General features: G+C 45.6%; 1 protein-coding gene across 1 annotated transcript in view; it reads left to right on the top strand.

The window, feature by feature from the left end:
- The first annotated feature begins 7,467 nt into the window (after positions 1-7,467).
- MKLN1 (muskelin 1) overlaps positions 7,468-24,559 on the top strand; it is a 94,071-nt gene continuing 76,979 nt past the window's right edge. The window contains exons 1-2 of the mRNA XM_051795221.1: positions 7,468-7,595; positions 21,949-22,018. Coding sequence (XP_051651181.1) covers positions 7,498-7,595; positions 21,949-22,018 — 168 coding nt within the window. The 5' untranslated portion in view covers positions 7,468-7,497. The remainder of the gene's footprint in view (positions 7,596-21,948; positions 22,019-24,559) is intronic.

Genomic DNA, 24,559 nt, shown 5'->3' with positions numbered 1-24,559 from the left:
GCTTAGCACTCCTACCCTATGACACATTACCCAAACATTAGCTAATTATCCTGCCTGACTCCTTAGAAAGTAGGCAATTAAGTATTTAGCTCGGTTCTCCTGATGAAGAAACCTGGGCACAAAAAGAGGTTAATAGGGGAAAGACCAATCCCACTGTGTAGGGTGGAGAACATCCCTCTGCTTGAATCATAGAATCATAGAAGGGTTTGGGTTGGAAGGGACCTTAAAGATCACATATTTCCAACAACCCTGTTTTGGGACAGGAATACCTTATACTCTCCCAGGTTGCTCCAAGCCCCATCCAACCTGGCCTTGGACACTTACAGGGATGGGGCATCCACAACTTCTCTGGGAAACCTGTGCCAGTGTCTCACCACCCTCACAGGGAAGAATTTTTTCTAATATTTAATCTAAATCCTCTGTCGGTTTAAAGCCATTCCCCCTTGTCCTGTCACTATGTGCCCTTGTCCCAAGTCCCTCTCCAGCTCTCTTGGAGCCCCTTTAGGCACTGGAAGGGGCTCTCAGGTCTCCCTGGAGCCTTCTCCAGATTGAACACCCCCAGCCCTCCCAACCTGGCTCCAGAGCATAGGCTCTCCATCCCTTGGAGCATCTCTTTGGCCTCCTCTGGGCTTGCTCCAGCAGCTCCACGTCCTTTTCACACTGGGGGCCCCAGAGCTGAACACAGCACTGCAGGTGGGGTGTGACCTTCCAGTCAATGCCAATTGAATTCTAATTTCTCCAATTTGGAGGGGCAATGAGGAGCTTGGGGCTTGTCTTTCCCATCTCAGCTGACTGTGCTAAAGCTGAGCCTCTTCTAGAATGTGCATAAACAGACCAGAACCTCAGGAGAGTGATTCAGCCTCACCCAAGACATGTCCCATTGTGATGGGCTGAATCAGCCTTTGGGAAGAGCATCCAAGGAGTCCACCTTCTCTGTGCTGCCAAGGGGAAGGTGTGGATGCCCCAAGCAGACAGCGTGAGTTGTCTCCAAATTGCAGACATGCTGTTGCCAGGATCAGTGCTCAGGAGCTCCTGGGAAATGTATTGTTGCTGTCATTTGAGCCAACTTTTATGCGCATCGTGGAGCACTGTGACAAAAGCAGGCTGCAAATTCTCTTCTTCCTACTGTCCATTGGGTGATCAGTGCTCCATGAACTGGGGGTATCTTTGGAGGGAGAAAATGCTGCAATACACTGTTTTTAATGTAGAGAGAAAATGTTTAGTGGAAAGGTCTTTAAAATAAAGCAACAGAAGGAGTCCAAGCCTAATAACAAGAGCTCTAGCCATTGTGACTAAGTACTCCATAAAATGTGTAATTAGGCACTATAGCAACTATTGAATTCCAAGGCACATTTTGCATCTGAAACACAGGACAGAGCATCCTCTTTGGGTGATTCAGAGAAATCATCACAGCACCCTGGGCGCATGGAAAAGGGAGAAGCAGTGCAGAGTGTGATAAGCAGCCTGTGCCTGACGTGGAAGTGCATCCCAGCAGGAGCAGCCCTGCCTGGGATGAGCACACCTGCCTGGAGGGAGAAGAGATGAGTAAATATTTTTAGCCTGAGGCACAACTGGAAGGATCTCCTCTGCTTCCCACGAGTGCTCGTTGAATTGTGGAGTGGAGCTGAGCATGGCAGCGCGTCACGCTGGTGGGCATGGAGAGGGTGGCACGGGGGTGACATTGGAAAAGTGCATTTTCCAAAAAAATGAAGGTCATGGAATTGTTGGAGCTAGTCCAGAGGAGGGCCATGCAGTTGCTAAGATGATTGGAGCATCCCCCCTTACAAAGACAGGCTGAGGAAGTTGGGGCTGTTCAGGAAAGAGGAGGTTGCACGGAGACCTCACAGCAACCTTCCAGTATCTGAAGGTGCTACAGGGAGGCCAGAGAGGGACTCTCCATCAGGAACTGGAGTGATAGGACAAGGAGTAATGGGTGCTTTTGAAAGAGGGGAAATTTAAGCTAGATATTAGGAAAAAATTCTTTACTGTGAGGGGGGTGAGGCCCTGGCACAGGTTGCCTAGGGAGGCTGTGGATGCTCCAGCCTTGGAAGTATTCAAGGCCAGGTTGGATAAGGTCTTGAGCAAGCGGGTCTAGTGGGAGGTGTCCCTGCCCATGGCAGGGGAGGTTGGGACTAGATGATCTTTAAGGTCTCTTACAACCCTTAACATTTTTTGATGTTATCAAAGGACGGAGAGTGTGAGTGTGATCTGTGCTGCCCTTCCCATCTCCCTGGCTTTTCCTGCCCTCGGGTGCCCTGTTTTAGTTCAGATGGAGCTGAGCACACAAGGGTGCCAAGGAGATCTTCTTTCCCCAGCGTGGCTCGGAGCCACTTGCATCCCTTAAAAGGCATCTTCTGACTCTCATACACTCTCCTCCATTGTCTGGGGCATGCTGTTTTGCAGCTGGAGACTGGTGAATGAAGCTGAGTTACTGACCTTGATTCGAAAAAAATGCACACTTGTGCTGTGCAAAACAAGCCCTTTAAAGCTTGGCTTTTATGCAGAGAATTATGGCAACGTGTGTATGGAGGCACTGGCATTTCAGGCCCCTTTCAGTCTTCTGGATTGCCAGCAAGGTCTTTCACTGATGTAAGCCTTCAACCAAAGGACAGATGCTGCAAGAGGCAGTGAAGAGGACTCAAGCAGGTATTGGAGTGCGTAGCCCAGGAGCAGATGCTTGGATCACAGCCTGGATCAGAAGAGGTATTTTATTACCTCTTCTGGAAGGAGGTATTGTTTTACCATGTCGTAAGGAGGCACAGATGATCCCTCTCTCTAAAGGGAGCGAACAATAAAATCATCTGGTTTTGAGGCTTGTTCTCATGCCTCTTCAGTGTGAATGTGCACGGCAGCCACGCAGAAAACGGGGCTCAATGAGCTTCGCCGCTTTTTTTTCCCATCGTGTCATCAAAATGAGACATGAAGATGAGTGAGGCCAGTTTGAGGAGTTTTTGCAATTCCCCTGGTCCTGCTCCAGCCTTGCCCACAGGTTGGAAGAGATGCCAGGAGCCAGACTTTGATGATTCTTGTGGGTCCCTTCCAACTCAGAATATTCTGTGATTCTGTGATTAGAGGCATTTTCCTTTGAAGGTGCTGTGGGAGGCAGCAGGTGTTCGGCTTGGAAGGGTGCTCTGAGCCTGGGTCTGGTGCAGGCAGGAGTTTTTATCCACTTTGCTCGATGTACTGAGTGAAACGAGGCAGAAGGAGCTTGGTTAGGTGAGCATCGCCAAAATCTGGTAGGACAATCCCCCGCCGGGCCAGCGCTGCGCTTCCGCTCCGAGAACAATGGGAGTTTACACAACTGCAGCCCACTTGAGGTTTCTGCCTTACTTCACGAGCCCCCAAATGTTACAGCTCTGCCTGATGTCCTTGGCTCTGTCCTGCTTTGGAAGGAAGCATGCAGCGGCCTGTGCTGCCAATGCTATTTCCTCCCGCCTGTTCTTTAGAGGTCTCTTTTTCCAACAGCTGATCGGCTCCGCAGCTCCGGGGAGTACGTGAGATCCGGCTGGCCCACGAGCGGGCTGGTATGGCCGCCTGCCATGTTGTTGTTTGTATTGCTTTCATTTTTCTGGCGTTACTTGGCTCTTCCACGCAACTTGTTTTCATCCTGAACTATGTGCTCGTTACGTATCCAAACGCCCACGCGAGGTTTTGCATGAGGAAACTCGAAACACACGCGCGGTGGAGGAACAAGTTCCTGATGTGGGGGGGGGTTTTGTGTGTGTGTGTGTGTGTGAGATATTTGTCTCCAGGCTGACACAAACGATTGTCATATCCCCAAGCTTCCTGCCCTTGGGTTTCCAGCTTTCTGATGACAAGCACGTGAACGCTGTGTGTGTATTGTCCCCCTGGTAAAGAGGTGTGGGGAACATCTCTTGTGGTCACCTTGGTCTCTTCCCAGCAACTCCAGCTACTGTCCAAGGCCCCCGTCCGGGGACCTCTGAGCTCGCCAGAAGGCTGGGCCCTGATTGCCAGAAGGAACCCTGTTTGCAGCAAGGGAAGCTCTTGCTTCCCCTCCATGGCCCCTTCCTTACAAACCAGTCAGCCACAGGCAGCACAGATCCACCCAGCCAGCTCTGGTCTGGGAATTGTGCTGGAGAGTTTCAGTAAGGTCCCAAATGAGGGGCTCAGGAGAAGGACAGCTCTGCAAGGTGTTCGTTTCGTAAGGACAGGGAAGCTTGTGAAAGGTCTGGAGCACAAGTCTGATGAGTAGAGGCTGAGGGAGCTGGGGGGGGCTCAGCCTGAAGGAAAGCAGGCTCAGGGAGGACCTTCTCACTCTCTACGACTCCCTAAATGGGGATTGGAGCCAGGTGAAGTTTGGTCTCTTCTCCCAGGTAACAAGAGATGGGATAAGAGGAAATGGCCTCAAGTTGCACCAGGACTGGATTGGATATTTGGAAAAATTTCTTCACTGAAAGAGTGGTCAGGCATTGGGACAGGCTGCCCAGGGCAGTGGCAGAATCACTGTCCCTAAAAGTGTCCAAAAAACATGTGGATGCGGCATCTGGGGACATTTTTTAGTGGTGGCCTTGGCAGTGTTGGGTTAATGGTTGGACTTGATGGTCTTAGAGGGCTTTTCCAACCTTGATGATTCTGTGATAAGTGCCCTCTTTTGGGGTTCTTCCCCAGAGCAGTGGGTCTCAGTCACTGCTGGAGGTAGGACAGGGTACATTGATTCCTTTGGGCTCCACAGGTTCCACAGATCCAGTGTTGCATTAGAGCAGGAAATGCAGCACAGACCTGGAGCAGCACAGTGGGGTTCAGACACTCGTGTTTTCTGAGTCTCCCCTTCCTCTGTGGCCCCATCACCATTGCAAGGGTGTATCCCAACCCTTGTTGGGATGCAGAGAGCTCAGCTGGAGGCTCCAGGCTGTGCAAAACTGCAGCACAGACGCTCCCCTGCACATCACACTCCTCCCCACCGTGCTCCGTCCACTCAGAGTGTGGAAAAACCCTCTTCTCCCAGCGTGGAAAAACCCTCTTCTCCAGCAGCCACCAGTAACTGCACAGCACCAGGAAGGCTGAGCTGGAGAAACCGGGGAGGGGGGGGGCTCGGTTTGCAGCTCAGGATTGCTTTGCTTCCTCACAGCCTTCCCTGCTGCCTGTGCTGCAGATGGAGAAAGATTTTCCAAGGCTGTCAGTACTGCGTCTTTCACCAGCATTCCCTTCACTTTAAGTCCAAAATGTGCTAAAAATACGCTGGCTTGGCATCCAGGTCTTGATTCAAGTGGTAACAGGACACTGGGCAGAGATATCCTGGGGTGGTTTCACTGTGCAGCAGGGAGCTGCTGGCTCTCCCTCCTCTTCCTCCTCCTCCTCCTTCACCTCTTCCTGGCTGCTGTGGGGCTGTTGTCCCCCACTCTCAATCCCCTAAATTTCACGTTCAGAGGTCACAGGTTTCCCATGTCATTGCTCCTCTTGTGCTGGTTGTTCGTGAAGCTCCGAACACCGAGGTGACGTCTCTTCCTCTGGGGTTGGGAGTATATTATTAGTAAAGTATTTGTTTTATTACTCCTGTGGTAATTCTGGGAGAGGAGGGATGCCCGCAGGCAGAAGTTTGGATAAGTGAAGTCTGAAATGCCACGGGAAGCCCACAAACTTCAAAAAGCCTCGTTAGTGCAGCAGCGGAGGGAGATGTGGATGTTTGTGCCTCATCCATGGACTTTGTGGTGTTGTTGCAGAGCTCTGTGGCTTTGATTCCAGTGAAAACACTGAGAACCCCCTCCGGGAAGGGGTCTTGAGATGAAGTGCTTGCTGTTCCCCCTCGCTTTTGAAACACCCAGTTGATGTTCAGCCTTCAAGGCCGCGGAACGAGTTTTTCATCCGCAGGCAGATTTTGCTGCCACATTCTCACTCGCTTTCCTAAAATAAAGGGGGGAAAAAAAAAATAAAAGAATCCTTGTGCTAATTTAATCTAACCAGGCATCCTGCTGTCCTGCCTCATAATATCTCTTCAATCTGTCATTTCCAACAGACAGCGGTTTATTTGTTTGGCTTTTTTTTCCCCCCATGGTCTTAAAATATTTCCCCTGCTTTCTCCAGAGCTGCCCCAAGGATGTCCCAAGCTTCCCCCTGGCTTTGGTGGGAGCTCTGGGTGAAAACATCTCCCTTCTCCAGGAAAAACCCTAAACAACCTTAAATAGAGAAACTTGTAAAAGAATCACCAGCTGATGCGCTGGCCCATCAGTGTTTGGGGATTCAGAGCCAGGCTCGGGGCACATGGTGGTCCAAAGCACTGAAATCCAACCTGGTCCAGGTCTGGAGATCCCAAAGGGAACGTCCCTCCAAATGGAGCACAGCACCAGAGACCCAGAGAGGTACCACAGCGCTGTCAGAGAATTATTCAGCAGCATCAATTGCAAAGGAGGAAACTATGAATACTTTAATGTTTAATATAGAATCATAAAATCACAGACTGGTTTGTGTTGGAAGGAACCTAAAGACCATCTTGTTCCAAACCCCTTGCCATGGGCAGGGACACCTTCCACTATCTCAGGTTGCTCAGAGCTCCTCCCAACCTGGCCTCGAACACTTCCAGGGATGGGGCATCCACAACTTCTCTGGGCAAGCGGTGGTGGTGGTGTTGACAGTTGGATTTAATCATCTTTAAGGTCTTTTCCACTCTTAACGATTCTATGAGTCTGTAATTCCAGGAGCCAGTGTGGGATCAAACCCCACTGGGTTTTCCTAGATGCTTTTCCCAAGCACCTCCCTGCACGGGGCTGGGAAAGGAGCCACCCCCTTTGGTAATCAACATCCCACTCCAGCCTCACGGGGCAACCCCCCGAGCCCCTCAGCCCACCTGAAACCCCTCAGGGCATCCCCTGAGCGCCTTGAGCCCCTCAGCCCCACAGGGCATTCACTGAACCCCTCAGTCCCCCTCAGCCGCACAGGACGCCCCCTGAGGCCCTCAGGGTATCCCCCTGAGCCCCACACCCCACTCCACCCCCTGAACCCCTCAGCTCCTCAGGGCATCCCTCAAACCCTTCAGCCCCTCAGGGCACCCTCTGAGCCTCTCGAGCCCCTCAGCCCCCCTCTGACCCCCCTGAGCCCTTCATGCCCACAGGGCAACCCCCCGAGCTCCTCAGGGCACCCCCTGAGCTCCTTGAGCCTCTCAGGGCATCCCTTCAGCCCCTCAGCTCCCCCTCAGGGCACCCTCTGAACTCCTTGAGCCCTTCAGACCCAGGGGGCACCCCTCCCCAGAGCCCCTCAGGGCTTTGAACATCTCGAACCTCTCAGGGCATCCCTCGAGCTCCTCAGGGCACCTCCTGAACCCCTTGAGCCTCTCAGGGCATTCCCTGAGCCCCTCAGGGCAGTCCCTGAACCCCTCGAGCCCTTCAGATCCCCGGGGCACACCCCGAGCCCCTCAGCTCGTCCCGCCCAGCCCAGCCGTGTGTGTCCCCCCCGTCCCCGGCGCGGCCCCTTTAAGAGCGCGGCCCCTTTAAGGGCGCGGCCCCGCCCGCCGCGGTCGCTGCCGGGGCCGCTGCTGACAACAAGATGGCGGCAGCGGCGGCGGGTCCGGCGGGCGCCGAGAGCCGCGTGCTGGGCTACAGCCTGCACCGCTGGAGCAGCTTCTCCTCCACGTACCTGCCCGAGTGAGTGCCGGCACCAGCGCCGCGCCCGGGGCGCGCTCCGGGCTCCGGTCTGGGTGTGGCCGGGCGGCCGGGCCTGTGCGCGGCCTGCGCGGGGCCTGCGCGAGGTGGCGGCGGCGGGGGGAGCGGGAACGGAGCCGTGTGTGACGGGGGCGGTCTGTACGGCGGAGTTTGGGGTTTCTTGCAGAGTTTTGCGGGGCTGTGTGTGAGGGAAGGGCCTGTGTATCGGGTTTTGGGGGGGCGGTGTGTTCGTGTGCGGCGGTGCGGCAGAGTTTGGGAGTTTGTGCGGAGTTTGGGGCGCTGTGCGTGAGTGAGGATCTGTGCAGCGGAGTTTGGGGGGCTGTGCGTGAAAGGAGTCTGCATATCAGGATTTGGGGGTTTGTGCGTGTGGCGTCTCTACAGCGTAGTCTGGGGCTTTGTACAGAATACGGGGGGCTATGTGTGAAGGAGGATCTGTGCAGCAGTTTGGGGAGCTGTGTGTGTGTGTCTTTACAGCGTAGCTTGGGGGCTTATACAGAATTTTGGGGGGTTGTGTGTGTAGAGGGGCTGTACAGCGGAGTTTGGGGGGCTGGGTGGGTGTGTGTGTGGTGGGGGGGCTGTACAGCAGAGTTTGGGGGGCTGGGTGGGTGTGTGTGGTGGGGGGGCTGTACAACAGTTTGGTGGGTTGCGTGTGAGGGAAGGTCTCTAGAGCAGGGTTAGGAGGGGGCTGTGTAAAAGGGGGAATCTGTACAATAGAATTAGGGTGGCATTGTGTGAGGGGGGTCTGTACAGCAGGGTTTGGGGGGCTGAGTGTCAGGGAGGGTCTGTACAGCAGAGTTTGGGGGTCTGTACAGCAGGGTTTGGGGGGCTGAGTGTCAGGGAGGGTCTGTACAGCAGAGTTTCGGGGGCTGTGTGTGAAGGGGGTCTTTACAGCAGACTCGAGGGAGGTTTTGTGTGCTTGGGTCTGTAGAGCAGGTTTGGGGTTCTATGTGTGTGTGTTGGTCTGTGCAAGAGGGTTTGGGGACTTTGTGTGAAGGGCAGTCTGTACTATGGGGTTTGGGGGGGGCTGTGTGTGGGGTTGTATAGCAAGGTTTGGGGGACTTCGCGTGAGGGAGGGTCTGTAAAGCAGAGCTGGGGGGCAAGAGGTGCTTGAAAGGGGTTCAGAGACAGAGCTGAGCCCCATCACTGGGGGGTGTGTTTGGGGAAGTGGTTGATGAAGAGATTTGGGGGGGTTGTTTGGGGCGGAGGGTCTGGGCTGCAGGTTTGGGGTGATGAGTGAGTGGGAGGGGGCCTGGAGGGTCAGATTTGGGGGCCTTGAGCACCAGGAATGGGCAAGGGAAAGCTGCACCTAAGGAGGTGGGGGAAGGACATTTGTGGGACAGGCTGGTCAGTCACTGGTTGAAATGGGGAGAAGGGTCAGTGCCCCCTGCCCTGCAGGTGAGGGGCTGTCAGGTGCCTCTGGGCTCTGTGTTTTTTGGCAGCTGGGTGTCCTCTCCTGCCCTTGACCTGGAATGCTGGGCTCTGTCACCTGCTGTGTGTGGCTTTTGGGGGAGGGGGTTCCCAACTGCCCTCACCTCCTGCCTCTGGGAATTTGGGGGTTGGCAGGAGGAGGCAGGAGCTGTGCTTCACAGCCATGTGTTTGTGCTGCTGTACTACCCTGATCACATCCTCAGTGGGAGAGTTGGCTCCGTGGCATTCAGCTACAGCCTGTTAAATTCCTCCAGTGACTGACAGAGAAGTTTGGAGTGACCACAGTGAGGTTTAGGTATAATAGTTTCAGTAACACCTTTTTGATAAGCCAGCCTTGGTGCTGGAATTTGGGAGGACCGTTAGGATCACAGGACAGCTGGGTCATTGTGGGTTGTAGAGCTTCACCTGATCATCGATTGTGCTGCTTTTACTGACCTTTGATTGAAGTATCCTCAACTCACCCGCTCTCAACAAGTGACAGAGTTGCCTTAGTTGTTAATTATTAATATCCTCAATTATCTCCACTTTCCAAAATGAAGCGAACCTTTAAAAACAAGTTTTTAACTGAACTCCTTGTTGTTGTATCTTTCCCTGTGTTTGCTGTGTTAGGTATGAAAAAGAAGTGGATTCTTTCCTAATTGATAATCTTTGGTGATAATTAAGTAATCCCCTTATCTTTCTTGTTAAATCAACTTGACTTCAGGGTGGCTCTTTCAGGTCTCTGATCATCTTATAGTTATTTCTACCAGCATTTCTGACTTTTAACTCTGTGTTGAAGTGTTGTTCCCTGAGCAGGAGGGTGACAGTCCATTATTGATCTCACTGATGAGATGTAAACACATAGTATTATCTTTCTCCTTGATACCTCTTTCCAAGGCTCCCCTTAGTCCCTTTTGCTCCAGGCTCATGTCAGGATTTAATGTTCACGTGGCATCTGCAGTGCTGCCCAAAGTCCTTAATGTCATTGTCTTCCCTGATACAATTCCCATTCCTATAGCAGGGCTGGTGTTTTCCAAAGCATGACCTTGCATTTGACTGTTTTTAAGATGTTGTTTAGAAGTTCTTATCATCAGGGAAAACATTTTTTATTAGCTTTTCAGCAGCGTAATCCCAGGAATGGGGTTATTCTCTGGCATGCTGACCTTGGTCTGAGGAATGCTGGTCTTAATGTGCTGTCTGCTCTGAAAGTTTTGGGTTTTACTTTCTAGCTTTTGATTCCCATGGGAATGAAAAAGGAGAGAGCTTAAATGCAGTCTGAAATGGAAAGGAGGAGCTTTGACCTGTGATTTGAGATTAGACTCTCAAAAAGAGAAAATGTGTGAAGAAACATAGGAGAGGGTGGGGTTTTTTTGGAGCAAAGATTGAAAACTTGAAAATTGCTGGGGCAGGAACATAACATACTATGGGATGGACATGCAGGTAGAGCTAAAACTTGTCTTAGTGTTTGACATGAGGAACAGAATGATGCTTGTCTGGAAGGAGTCAATCTTAGATGTGTTTCCTAACCTAAATGATTCCACAATAATGAGAATTCTGGTTATGCTGTAGTTTAAAGTTTGAGAAAGTTTTCTAGTCTAACTAGGAAGAAACCACTTGACCTTGGAGTAGAAGAGGGGCTCTGCCCTCATGGATGTAGGAATGAATATACAACTTACTAAATATTGCTGCTTGTTGTTGGGAGTTGTGGTAGTGCAGGAGAAGTGCTTGTGGAAGGGGAGCAGAGTGGCTTGTCAGCTAAGCATGATTTAAACACACTTCTTAAGTAGTTCTATGGTTTTAAATGTAAAACAAAGTTATGAAATATAAAACTTTAATCACTGCTGACCAGGAAAGAAGTTAGATGTCTAGTGATTTATATCACATCTGATTATGTGATGCTGAACTGGCACTGAAACTTTTCAGAGTACTGAAATCATCTGATAACTGCTCTTTTTTCTTAAAAAAAAAAAAAAACCAAGCAAAAGAAAACAAAATTAGAAGTGTTTTTCAAAGGCCTTTCTGGTCATGCTCTAGTTGAGGATCAGTAGTCTATCAAAAAAGACCAGTTTTCTTTCAGTGACAGAAGCTTCCTCTGGTGAATGCTGGCATCTCTCCTCTGGCATTTAGTGCTGGTACCACGGAATTGATGTTGGATTCAGTGTCTGACTGTTTCACCAGGGCTGCGGCTACCTGCGTGTTTACAAAGACCTTTCCAAACACTGAGTGTGGATTATCCTTCTGGAGTCTGCCAAGGAATCATTCTCCTGTTTTTCAAACCACTGGAGTTGCCCTCTGTTGGTTTGTAGCTGCCAGAAGGAACACTGACTTGGATATTTACTTTAAAAACTCTGTGGGTAGAAGTGAAAGAGTTGGTCTGGTAATAGTGGCTAGTTCAGTTTGCACTGAGGGGAGGTTTTGCCTTTGGGAAGAAAATTGATCCAAGAGGAAATTTGTTGTTGAAACATCTGGTGTTTCCAGAGACGCTCTGCCTGTGCAGAGGCACTTCTGCAGGAAGTGATGAGCTTAGTCACTTCTTTTTTTTTTTTTTTGGATAAGGAGGGATAAACAGTTTATAGAAGGTAATGTTACCTTTGTCCAAGCTTGGGGTTGTTTTTTTGGTGGTTATTTTCTTTTTTTGATAAGGAAAAGAATCAAAAGCTTTTACTCTGCATTCTGAGAGAAGCACTTGATATCCTGATATTTTAGTAGCCTGTTTTTGTACCTACTCCAGTTTAAACTTCCTCTGAATTGGATAAGGGGTGAAGTGCTGTGCTCTGTGCATGGCAGTCGTGCACCCTTTTCTACTGCCAAATTACTGTATCCAAGGACCCTGGGTTCTAATGGAGGTGACTGGTGGTGTTTTGTATTTGACTGATGCACTTGGGTCCTTCTGTCACCGTTTTATGGAGCTGAAACCCCACTTCAGAGACTAACAAGAACCTTTTGTGATGTTGCACTATTCACATACCTTTGTGAGGAAGTTTCATCCCATTTCTATTGCTCAGATCTTCAGAGTCATTCAGGTCTTCCTGTATAGAATCCCTGTAGAGGAAAATCAGTGTATTTTCTAGGTTTGACTTTAGGATTTTTAGTTGGTAATTTGTTTTACTATTTTTTGTGCTAAGGTGGTTACTAAGAATATAAATTGGTTTCTTACCTGAAATTTAATACCATTTACAGCCTTCTAATTGTGTTGCTTTTTCACTGCAACTCATTTTTATCTAATTCATGGTGGACTTCAGTTGTTCTGAGAATTCCAGTCTTTTCCAGTTTGACACTGTGAATGGTATCAAATGCTGAAGGCTGGATGACTCTGCTGTCCCTTTCCTAGGAAGTGTACTGGAGCAGGGAAAGAACCAGCTGATTTGTTAAATGCACTTAAAATAATTCTGTATTTTTGCTGGTTTTCTGTATTTCCATCAAAGCAGGAGGAAGTAAACTTAGTCAAAGATACTTTGATGGTAAAATGTGAGTGACTCATAGACTTTTAAAGTGAGAAAGCAAATTTTTTTTGTTTTGCTTTCTAGCTATGAGGATGTGACAGTAAGTTCCTGAAAAGTTCAAAATGTAGTTCTGTATTATGATTACTCTGAGAGAGTAAAAACTCTTCTATGTTTTCAAATCTAAGGTCCTGCAAAACGTTAGTAAGAAAGCGCTGAGAACAACACGTGTGACAAACTTCTGGGGGTAAAGTCCATAAGGATTTAAACAAACAAACAAACAAACAACCAAAACCAAACAACCAAACAAAACCAAACAGAAAAACCCAGGAGGAAAATAACCTGAACTCCAACTCCCCTATCACATGAAACCAGGGACTCAAATCTGCACCTTAGAGGTTCATAAATTTCCATAAAGATGCATCCAGGTCTTGAAGAATCCCATGTTCGAGCTGAGATCATTCATAACTAATGAAAAGGTTTATTTTTAATGTTCTGTTCCCTGAACCCAAGCTCTGTTTCCCTGACAAGGTGAGGGTACCCTCTGCTGAGGCCTTTTAAAGCCATTTAAACCAGACCCAAAGGGTGGACCAGTCGTAGAACTGTGACTTTGGGGCTTTTTTTGCACAAACAAGCAATAATGTAGTTTTTTCAGCTTCAGTTGTCAGTATTTATAGCTTTACTTGAATATTTCAGTGTAGCCAACTCACTTTCCTCGTTGTGATTGCTTTGCCTTGAGATATGGGAAGGTGAGCAGGCACAGGGCTGGGTCTGTCACTGCTGATGGCTTTAAATATTGATCAGTACTTCCAGCATTCCCTCAAATGAGCTGGGAATGCAAACCCTGGCTAAAACAGGGAGCTACCCCACTCTGTTCCCCTCTGCTGAACCCTGTCTATAGAAATGTTCTCAGTTCTGCTTCTCGTTCTTTTCAATGTCCAGTGGAAAATATTTCCCCCCCTGCTTGTTTGTGTGGGTTTTCTGGATGTTTCTGGACAATCTCACGTTCTGACAGGCATTTTCCCATTGTTTACATCACTTCTGCAGCCTAGGATTTTTCTCCAAAAGCTGAAATTCAGTACTTAGAGAGCAAAACATTTCTGTAGAAAATAAAGTTGCACAGATTCAATACGTAAGTATTAGGTGCTTCTCTGGTGTCTGATAAGGTGAATTAGTGAGAAAGAAAAATGTCAGAGAAGTGAAGGGAGTGAAAAAAAAATCACACAATTATGAAGTTATGATGAATCATGAGTTATGATACCTCTTGCTTCCCAGGTAGGAGCACAAGTGCTGTAGTATAAGAAGAAATCTCTGGGCCCCAGATAAAATATAGACATTACTTAAGAGATTAGACAGTTTTATTCACTGGCAGAAGGATGAAGGTGAAATGCTAATTGCTCAGGTTCCCTGGTGTGACCAACCTGGCAGAACCTGTATTGGATGTTCAGCCTATTCTGGGATGGCATTTTTCAGGAACATTAAGAATGTACAATTTTCCTGGAAGGTGTTAACATCATCAGATTATGGATCATTTGCCTTGTATGTGGCTGTACAGCCTGTGAGTTTAATAAAAATTTTCCAGCTCCTGCTGACTAATTACTGGCTTAAAGACTAAAACACTCTGTGAAACAGAGTTTTCCTTGGGATGAGTGTAATTGCTCAGACATCATGTACAGTCTGCTTGACTTTTTTTTTTCATGGCAAAGAATATAGTTTCTAATTCTGCACATTCATCATGTTCCAGAGCAAGCCAGTGCTTGACTTTATATGAACTTGTAACCCCAAATGTAGCTGTGCTTTTTTGCCTGTTGAATTCTGTGGGAAGAGTGAACTGTAAGTTCAGCTGGGCCTGAATTCCATAATACACCAGTTACTGGAAGGGGAGGAGGGAGCACTGAAGATGCAGAGTGGTTGTTGCTTTAGGTAGTTGCTATTTCAGTCATTACTTGAAAGTCAGCGTGCATAATCCTTGAGAAATTATTTCCTGGATCAATTTAAATCAAGGAGCACAGCCATCTATTTGAGTTGAGGACAGCAGCCTGCACGTCTGGATTTGAGCTGCAGCAGCTGATGGCACTCGCTCCTCCTCTGCTGGAGTGTTTTGCTGTTCCTGGCAAATAACAGGATCTTCATCCTGGAGAAAAACTATGCCCTGGTCAGTTTGAATTTGGTGGTGTTTTCCTTGGTCTTCCCTGCCTTTCCTCCTGAGACTCCTGGGTTCATAATGTCACCCTGGAGCTCTGGGAAGGTGCCTGAAAAAACGCTGAGGCTCTGGGATGTGACCTGTATTTTTCTGGGATTCCTTTTCCTTTAAGCAGCATTTGGCTCTTACAACTGTATTTAAATACCAATTTCCTAGCGTGTTCTGAACTTGAAAGTTGTATCAGTAAAGAGATGGTCTTCACACAGAGTGCTAAAATGGAAGGGAAAAATTTGGATTCGGTAAACTGACCCGTGAGTAAGGAATTGCTGAATGAGTTCCCACTCTGCTCTCTCATGGTGGTGTACTATTGCTAACTCTCACATTTTTGTCTCCTTGAAAACCTGCTTTTGGGTACAGGGTTTGGAAGCTGCCAAATATGAAAGTAATGCTGGCTTGGGAACTGCTGTTTCCTTCAGCATGAATTATGTATATTGCCCCAAAATAAGGAATTATTCTGTAATGTAGCTCCAGGGGCAAATGTTTGGCTTGTAATGCATTTCCCCAAATAAACAGCACTTAACAGGCTTCTTTATTTTATATACCATATATACATATACTTCTTTATTTTCCCAGATCAGTATTTTGTCTTCTGCATTCCCTGAGTTTATTAGTGAGAAACTTAATTTTGAAAGGAAAACTGTGAAGGTTGTCCCACCTGGGACCAAGAGGCATTTTCCATAGAGTTCTGGTGGAAAAAAATCTCCAAACCTGACGTCACTTTGGGCATGAGGAGGCTCCAGTCTGTTTTGTTGAACATGGTCTGCTTTAAATTCTTTTACAGGCATCAGTTTTTTGGGTGAACTTTTACTGGGTGTGAGGTTACGGTGCTGATGAATGTTAAAGATGTGTTTATGGCTTACATTAGCAATGTATATCTGTACATGTAATAACTTAGTCTGGTTTTGTGGCTTCCTCTGAGTGGAAATATTACTAATATTGTGGCATGTAAGAGCATCCCTGCAATGTTGTGAAATTGTGGAAGGCCTAAATCTACTTCCTGGCCTTCGGTAAATTTTTCCATATGTGCATTAGTCAAGCAAAAATACTCCACCAGGGCTGTGATGCTTCCAAAACACAGCCCAAGGGATTTGTGTGGACACTGCTATCCTTTAATCTTCTGGTAAAGGATCTGCCCCTTCCCAAGTGCTTTTGGAAGTGGGAAGTGAGCACCATGCAGTACTGAAGTGAGCTGCTCCACCAGAACTGGGGAAGTTTTGGAAAGTTGAAGTTCAGCGACTTTTCTGGTGATTGGCAGCAGAAATCCCCCTGCTCACACACTACCTAAACTATTTTCCAGCAAGCTATGAGATATTTTATGAAATGAAAACTGAACTTTGTTATCAAGGGGTCGTGGCTGGTGGTTTTTTTTAAACTCTGGCAAATTTTACTCCAATATTTTATCTGTTGGCTACAAATCCGATCAGCTGAAGAATTTAATCTCTTCATCTTTTTCCTTGACTATTGAAGGGCAGAATTCACGCTATTCTTGGTCCTTTTATTAAGCCAGGGATTTATTTCTACTCAGGCAGCCTCCTCAGACCTCACCTAGGCTAAGCTAAAAGGCTGGATTTCAGGTATGCTTGTGTCTTGGACATGTACAAATGAACACTGAGTATGAAATGAGTAAAAGAAACTGTTCCAGAGGATCTTATAATCACTGAGTTCACTAATATCACTGACATTTTAAGTTACTTTCATATAAAAAAGTAGAGAGATATGAAGTACATGGAAAAGTTCCTTTTTGTTCAGAGGGAGAACAAACCTTGGTAATTTTTTAAGCTTAAAGGTTCTCAGCATCATTTACCGGTTAAATTGCATCCGAATTATAATCCCTAAATGTTGGGACAATTAGGCTGGTAATCATCTGTGATGCATGAAGTTTTTGTGGGTACCAACATACATGACTAAACCTGACTTTATTTTGTCTCCAGTTTGTTTTTCCGCTGTGCCAATACTGATATTTCCATCCTGGAGCTGGATTTGGGGCTCTCAGTGCTGCCATACAGTCAAAAGTTTAATCCCTGATTTAGGGCTGTGGAGTGTCACTGGAATAGAAGTTATTTACCGGGCTCTGACAACCTGGAAGTGACCTCAAGTTGTGCCAGGGCAGGTTTAGATTGGATATCAAGAAAAATTCCTTCACCAAAAGGATTGTCAAGCCCTGGAACAGGGTGGAGTCACCACCCCTGGAGGGATTTTAAAGGTGGCACTTGGGGACAGGTTTTACTGGCGGCCTTGGCTGTGCTGGGGGAATGGTTGGACTTGGTGGTCGTGGAAGTCTTTTCCAACCCCAAACAGTTCTATGACTTCCTGGAAATTCACTGCTGCAATTTTAGTCACTATTGGTAAACATTTAATTCTTGGCGTGTCAGGAGGAAGTGCTGATGAATCAAAGAGATCTTGTTTAAAGAAGTCTTAAGTAGGTGGGGGGAGTGAAAAACAAGTACTTCGTAATTTGCCTTACTGGAAGTGCCTTCAGCAGTGTCATTTTGCATTTAAGAAGCAGTTTGGTTGGTCTGGCAGCGACGAGAGGCTGCTTAAAAACCAAAAAGTACAATGTTAATTGAAAGAAATAATTGAAAACATGTTTTTAATTGAGCTATATCTTAGCCAGAGCTAAGTAATACCAAGTTTTTTGTCCAGTATAGTCAGCTGTGATCTGATAAGGATATCTCTGTAAGGTGATTTCTAAATCCTTCAGTTTATTTTTGTTATGCCGCACTTGCTAAGCTATTTTACTTTTCAGAGAAGTGAATTTACAGTATGCTGGATGTTTGTGTGAGACTGCTGAGGAGATGAAGCAAATTTGAGCAGTCACTTGGCAGATCTCATCACAGTATCATATTTAAAAGTGCACACTTGTACATGTTTAACTCAAGCTTTGTTTTGCTGTGCAGGAGGGGTTAAGAAATGTGGGGTTAAGAAATCCCGGGTTTTAAAAAAGCAAACCCAAAGAACAGCACCCAAACCCCCAAAAAACTTGTTTCCTGAATGGATCTGCATAATAACCGTGTGTGTTTTGCTGCGTTTCAACCAAGACATTTTCACGTCCTTACATCCTTCTACCATTTTAAGCAGGGAACTTTTCCCATAGGAAGGAGAAAAACTTTGTAAGAGAACCTAAAAAGTTTTTTTTGAACTGCTTTAGGGGACAGCCAGAGGTACACACAGGCCTTCAAACATCCCAGTCAGGTGGTTTGAAACCAGCATTAGTTGCAGTGAGTTTCTGTGAGTTGCAGGAGAAAAAAATCTGTAGTTCTTTCCAGATCCGTGGACTTTTTTTTTGGTGGCGAGTTGGTTTTTTTTCCCCCGTTTTTCTTGGTTAAGACTGTGTGTACATTCCAGTGTCCTGGCTGGGCAGGAGTATCTCCATGGATGCTTTGTGCTGGCTGCTGTGATGGCTCCACATGCTTGAAATAGTTGGTCCACCACCTCTTAGGGTGGCCTAAGTGGAAATTCTAGTCCGTGTAATCCAGTTGCCGTGTTCTCCCTTAATCCCTTTTGGGATGGTTGTAGGAAAAACTGAAAAAAACCAACCCTGGAGCGAGTATTTTGCCCGTTTTCAGTTAGTCTGTGTTTCCCTAGCACTCCAAATGCTTTTTTGCAGTGTAATGGCCTGGTACCTCTGTGGTTTTCCAGAGGAGCCCTGTCCGTGTTCCAAGTGCTCTTGGCGACGCGCGTGCCCTTTCCTGCACAGCTGCTCTCCGAGGAGCCACGTGAGTGTGCCAAGCAAAGCGAGTGTTTGGGATTTGTTTGTTCTTAGGGACTCGTTCCTAAAGTCGTGGATTTCTCTTATTAGCAGCTTCATGAAAATATTTAGGTTAGATGCAAATTATAGCAGCCTTAAACCTAATTTGCAGCGTGTTCTGCAAAGTCATCTTATTTCTCCCTTCCCCCCCCCCGAGCAAAGGAAAACTCTCCCTTCGTGGTTGTCGTGCAGAGCTCTTTGCAGAGAAGTCCTCAGACATGGGGTCATCTCTGTTGTTCCAGCAGAGATCAACCAGCAGTTGGCACAACGGATATGATGGTTTTGCTGGGATGGTGAGAGGAAAAATTATCTACTTCCAGCAGTTGTGAGGGCAGTGTCTGCCCGGGTAATAAAAAGAACCTTGCCCTGTGCTCTGCCAGAAGGGCTTTTTGCATGGAGAAATCAGAATCATCCACTTATTTAGGGCTGGGAGCACTTTCAGTAAGGCCGAGCTGTTAATAGCCCTGCAGGCAACCAGGTTAGGAAATGAAGGCACACCAGTGCCACCTCTGGACACGGTGCTGCTCGTGGAGCAAAGAAAATGGCTCCTTCTCCTTAGCTTTTAGTAGCAGAGGTATCATCTGATTTTTCCAGTGGGAGAGGGGGATTGGGAGTTTGGGAACCCCTCGTCCGGATCCAGCTGCTCATCTTTGCCATCCCTGGTGGTTCTGGCACCGGAGATGAGCTGGGCTGGAGAACTGATCTGACTAACGAAGTTATTTATGCAAATCTTTATTATAGCTGCTGGTGGAGAGAGTGGGTGGGATGGTCCCTCTTGGCACTGCTGGAGATTTGTGAGAGACTCGATCCTGTACCCACAGCTGATGATTAGGAGTTATCTCAAACCACATTTAATGGGTTGCTTTTTTCACAGGAAAAGCTTGTGTAAAACCTTTCTGTTCTTGTGTAGCTCGAGGGCTTACAAATACCTTTTTTTTTTTTTTTTTTTTTTATTTTAGTGCCTTGTGAAAATTACATGGAAAGTCGTTGAGTTAATGGAATTTTCGCTTCTAAAGTTTCTCAGATTTTAATCTAGGTGTCATATCTGCAAAGCCTGCCCCCGGGTATTGTGTGGGAGTTTGATGTCCAGAAAAAGGGCTTTACATGGAAAAAGGAGTCTGCCATTAGGATATGAATTTGTTTGTTTCTTACTGTCTCATGGCTCATGGAATGCTTGAATTCCTCCAAGCCCATAAATTTTCCTAAATTGTTTTGGTAAATTGACTTTGTACATATGGACTTCTGTCTTCAGTGTTTGTTTAATCTTAATAAATTAATAACCCATATATTTTAAAACATTTCTGACTCTATTGACACTGCTATCTTTATCTTTCATATTTCTTTTTAGCCTTAATTTTGTGTGACTGCCTGTCTCTTTTCTCTCTCTCTGTGGAAGGATTTTTATCTTGTCTAGCTGTGTTGATTGAGATCCTCTTTGGTTGTGGCAAATTGATCTTTGACCTGGAGAAGCAAACAAATCTCCTTCTAAAAATACGATATTTGGGATCTGTCCCAGGTATAAAATGCCTTTTTCCAGCAGGGAATTATCTGACCATGTAACAGTGCCAATTCCTGCAATTGTTGCTCAACATATGAAGAGTTTATGTCCAGTATTTAAGCAAATGTAATGGCATCATAAATAAAATATAATCTGTAGGGTAAGTTGTCTTCTTGCATTCTAGGATAAAGTTCCATAAAGGAGAAAGGCCATTATCTAGTTTTATCTGCCTTTATATCCCTTAAGTATTTAAGATACATATCTTCAAGTTTAGCATTTTTTTTCTTCCCCAGATAGAAAAAGGCATTAAGAATTTATTAAATACCATGTTGTCTTGCCTGTGGCGTGCTATAGGAGAGTGCAGGTATGAATCTTCTCAACAGCAAGTGTCTTGTGGTTTCTAATTGTGACTTAGCTCGGAGACTGGCACCTTTTATTAGAAATCTGTGTCTCAGAAGTTCTCCCTTTTGGTTTAGTTGGTTTTGTCCTGGTTGTAATTAAAGATGGGGGTCAGGTTTTCTCTTGGAGTTGAGAGATTGTTTGCACTGCAAAGTAGGTGGATGTTTAATTATGCAGATCCATGGCTTGATGTTCCCTGTTTGATGGGGTTTGAGCAGGAGGGCAGTGCTTGTCCATATCCTGTTCCATCGCATTTTCCCCATTGGAAATGGGTGAATAAAGTACCTGCAGCCCTGGATCAGCGCTGGCATCGCTGTGCCAATAAATATGCCATGGTGGGAGTTAGCTGAAGGCAGAGGGGAAACCTGAGTTTTATTCCCAGGATCCGAGCCTGCAGATGGACACAACCACTTCACCAGCTCTGGAAAATGTTGGGATTTCAGAGGCCACCCACCCTTGGTTGACTCTTTGCTGTCTCCCTTGTCACAGCAGGGACTGCTTGGATACCGTTGCTAGAGCAGCGATTTCGGTCTGCCCGGTGTGGAAAGAGAGAACTGATTTCTGTCTCTTAGTGCTCAACCTCTGACTTAACCTCCTTCCCTTCGGAGCTTTCACGGCAGTGCTTTTTCCTCCAGCCCTTTGTAGTAATCCAGATGCTCCTGTTCTTTCCCTCCTACACAGCAGATGGAGATGGCATAAGCCTTTTGATGAGTTTCCTTCTTTTTACATAAGTTTTATGAGCTGACGAGTTCATTAGTTGGATGTCGTGGAGTTCATAAGGCCTGTCCAGCAGGTGGTGCATCGTCACCTCGCCAATAATTATATACATTTTAGTGATTTTTTGGTTGGTTTTTTTATTTTTTATTTATTTTTTTTTAGTTTAATCTGGGAGGTGAACTTTACTACATTGTTATTAGGAGAGGAGGCAGACCTGTCATGTGACTGTCATGATGAATCTGTTTAATTTTAGCCAAAAAAATCTATTCTGAATTTGCTAATCTCCCATAAACACTGTGCTATTCTGAACTGCAACTCAGTTTTGCTTGGTTGAAGGGTTGAACTTCTGCTTTCTTGTGTGTTGTCCTAGGCTCCTAGCTCATGAAAAATACTTGTTAAAATTTGGCATGAGTTAGGTGGTCATCTTCCACCCTCCAGGAAAGCTTAAGTAGGTTAACAGCTCTCACTCTCTCTCCCTTCCAATATTGCCTGTCTAGTAAAGGACAGTTTTTGGCTTAGTAACCCTCTCACTGCTCATCACTATAACCTTATTGAGAAGTTCTTACCCCGATGGGGTGAATGAGCCCGTTTTTTCCACTTCATTACAGACTTGTAATTCATCTGTTTTACATTTGTTTCACAATTTGGATTTTTTTTTTGTTTCGCAACTTGGGGCTCCGTTTCTCAACCACGAGGCTCGGGGGCGTATTTTGATGGGTCCTGTAAAATAGTGATGTGCAAAATTTTTAACAATGAGGGGGAGAACCCGAGTCTCTACCTGGTGATTTAGGTGGTTGCATGAGAATGTTACTGCTCTGCATGTAAACAGATTTATTGGAGAAGTAAAAATAGGTGGCTGTTGTTTAAATTAATTCTGGCTTCTTGTTTTTTTTTTTGTTTTTTTTTTTTTTTTTTTTTTTTAGGAATATCTTGGTGGATAAACCCAATGATCAGTCCTCAAGGTGGTCTTCAGAAAGCAATTATCCCCCCCAGGTAAGCCGTGTTCTACAACTTAATATATCCTGGAATTTTTATTTTGAATGCATGCTGCTGCTGTTGACAGCTTTTACAGGCTTCCTTCTCTGAGTAAAATGCAGATTGTTGGTACATCAGGTATTTACATTTCTAGCGATTTGTGATGTTTCAAGGAATGCTTCATTGTGGGGGAAGTTTCAGGTTTCATCCTTGGCAGTCGTGGTCGTGCTGGAAATAATGGAACCTTATGGTGAGATTAAGTTGCTAATGAGGCGTGAGGTCCCCCTTTGTCAGCACTACTGGAGGCTGTTGTAGGTTCTTGGCCTTGAATCCCAGATCTAAGGAGCCTGTGTTTGTTTCTCCTTAACAGCACGTTTAGAAATGTAGCCTCTGGTTAAAGAAACACCAATGTCACCTCTTCTGCTGGCTAAGCACCTTATTAAAATAAGATTTGTATTGATTTTAGCATCTAATTTACTTTCTCGCTATTAAGTAGGTTTTAGATTATCCAGAAAATGCTTTTCTGCTTATTTTTTTTCTCCAATAAATGTGTTATCCTTTTTTTTTTTTTGTGTGTGTTAGATCCACACCTTATTACTCTGATACTGTTTGATCAGCTTCTGTATCTCTTATGTTTCTTGCTGGTTTGAATTGTTTTTAAATTCTTTTGTTTAAAGCACTGAGCAGAGTGTCTTGTGCAGTGTCTCTCTTGTGCAGAGTTCTGGTTATCTGCGTATTTAACCCAAGGATTCCTCATGAGTGAACTCTCACAGGATTTTTCTCCAGGTAAATCTTGCTGCTTTGCCTCGGAGGTGTGTTAAAAATCGATAGTCTGCACTGGTGGCTCCTTAGAGCAGCAGGTCATCCTGTCCAGCTGAAGAGCTTTCATCTGGATTTTCTGATCAATCCTTCTCTGTTGTTGTGTCTACAAAAGTGGGAGATTTTTTAGAGGAGATGGAAAACTGTCCTCTTTATTCCATTAACATGTTTCATAAACCTGCTTGTGAAGACTAATAATTTTTATTCTCTTGATACCTCTGTGCATATACTGCTTTTAATTTGATTTTTTTAATATATAATAATTTTGATAAACAGCATAGGAGCTTAATCCATGGCCTGAAGCAGTTTTAGTCTGTCTAGGAACTATGGATTGCAGGGTAATGGATGCTGAGCTTGGGTTCTATTCCAGTCTGTACATCCTTCCTCTCGTGCAGGAAGCACATGTTGTTCTTAGGGTGCTCTTGTTCCCAAGGCAGGGTCAGTTTTTGTGGTGTGGTTTTGGACTGGGTTTTTCATCTGAGGTGTACTTTTAGTTGCTGCTCAAATTTACTTTCATTTTCTGAGCCATCCTGAATATTTATTTCTTTTAAAAATCTGACTGTGGAATGGGAAGGAACCTCTTGTAAATGGGTGCTTTAGAATATTCCCAACCTGTACTCCAAGCTGACAAGCAGTGATGAGGGTTGTATTCAGATATGTAGATTAAGCAGGTAATAATTAGAGTGGCAGACTTCTGTACAAACCACACGAGCTTGTTAAAGAGATGTCTTCCAAAAATTTTATGTGGATTGGCCGTGACCCGAATGGAGATGTTGCTGCAGAACGACTGAATCCGACCCTGGAGAACTGGGCACTGCTCTGAATGCTAAGCAAGGCATTTAAACCAGCCTTTTTGGTAGGAGAGAGATGAATTAACACTGTCATTTATCTACCTGTGTGTCACATATCTAGACATGTATTAGGTATCCTGAATTAAAGTCTGACTTGGGAAAAATTGATCTCAGTAGTTGCAACCGAGATTGGCAAGACAGTATTTAAGTTTTATTCTGTTATTTAAAGACAAAACCAACAGAAAACCTGACTGCCTGACTGGAAAAGATCATCCTGCTCAATTCCTCTTACTGAATCTCTGTATCCAACAGTGAGAATATAAAATGCTATGTAGTTGGATTCAGCAAGCCCAATCCTGAGTGCTGAGAGAGATGAAGTATTTGCAGTACCCTTATACTATGTAAAGTACTTTATATATACTTTATATTGAATATATCATAATATCATGTATATTTATATTTTATGTACATATATACTTTAGCTAATTCTTGTGTTTCCAACCTGAGCTTATCCATGTAAAGCATTTTTTGACAGTTTAATTTCTCTGTTGAAAAATTAACTGGAAAGAAGGGATTGGGAATTAAAATTTGTAGAAGAGGCCTGGATGCAAAGAATGCAGTTTTTATTATTTCTGTGTATATAAAAACAATTCCCATTTGTGTTGTCTCATACTTGACAAAAGAACTTCAGATTTGGTTGCGTTTTGCTCAGAGTAATTCTTGCACCTTGCTCATTGAAAGACTGCCACATTTAAATGCAGGTAAAACTTATACATAGGCACTGTGCTTCCTTGTTTTTCCAGGTGTCTGAAGTCCTTAAGGCAGATTCTTAGCTTGGAAACCTTCAACTGAAACAGTGGGTGACCAAATTATGAGCGTGATGAGGAGAGAAGTTGGGGCAAAATCAGTTCCTATGTTAGAAGTTGAGTAGTTCATATTCCAAGAAATG

Source organism: Manacus candei, unplaced genomic scaffold (genome assembly GCF_025592945.1).
Source record: "Manacus candei isolate 608988 ecotype Guabito, Panama unplaced genomic scaffold, ASM2559294v1 h1tg000042l, whole genome shotgun sequence".
Classification (NCBI taxonomy): Eukaryota; Metazoa; Chordata; class Aves; order Passeriformes; family Pipridae; genus Manacus; species Manacus candei.
The sequence above is the reverse complement of the archived record's forward strand: the minus strand, read 5'-3'. Positions and strand labels throughout refer to the sequence as shown.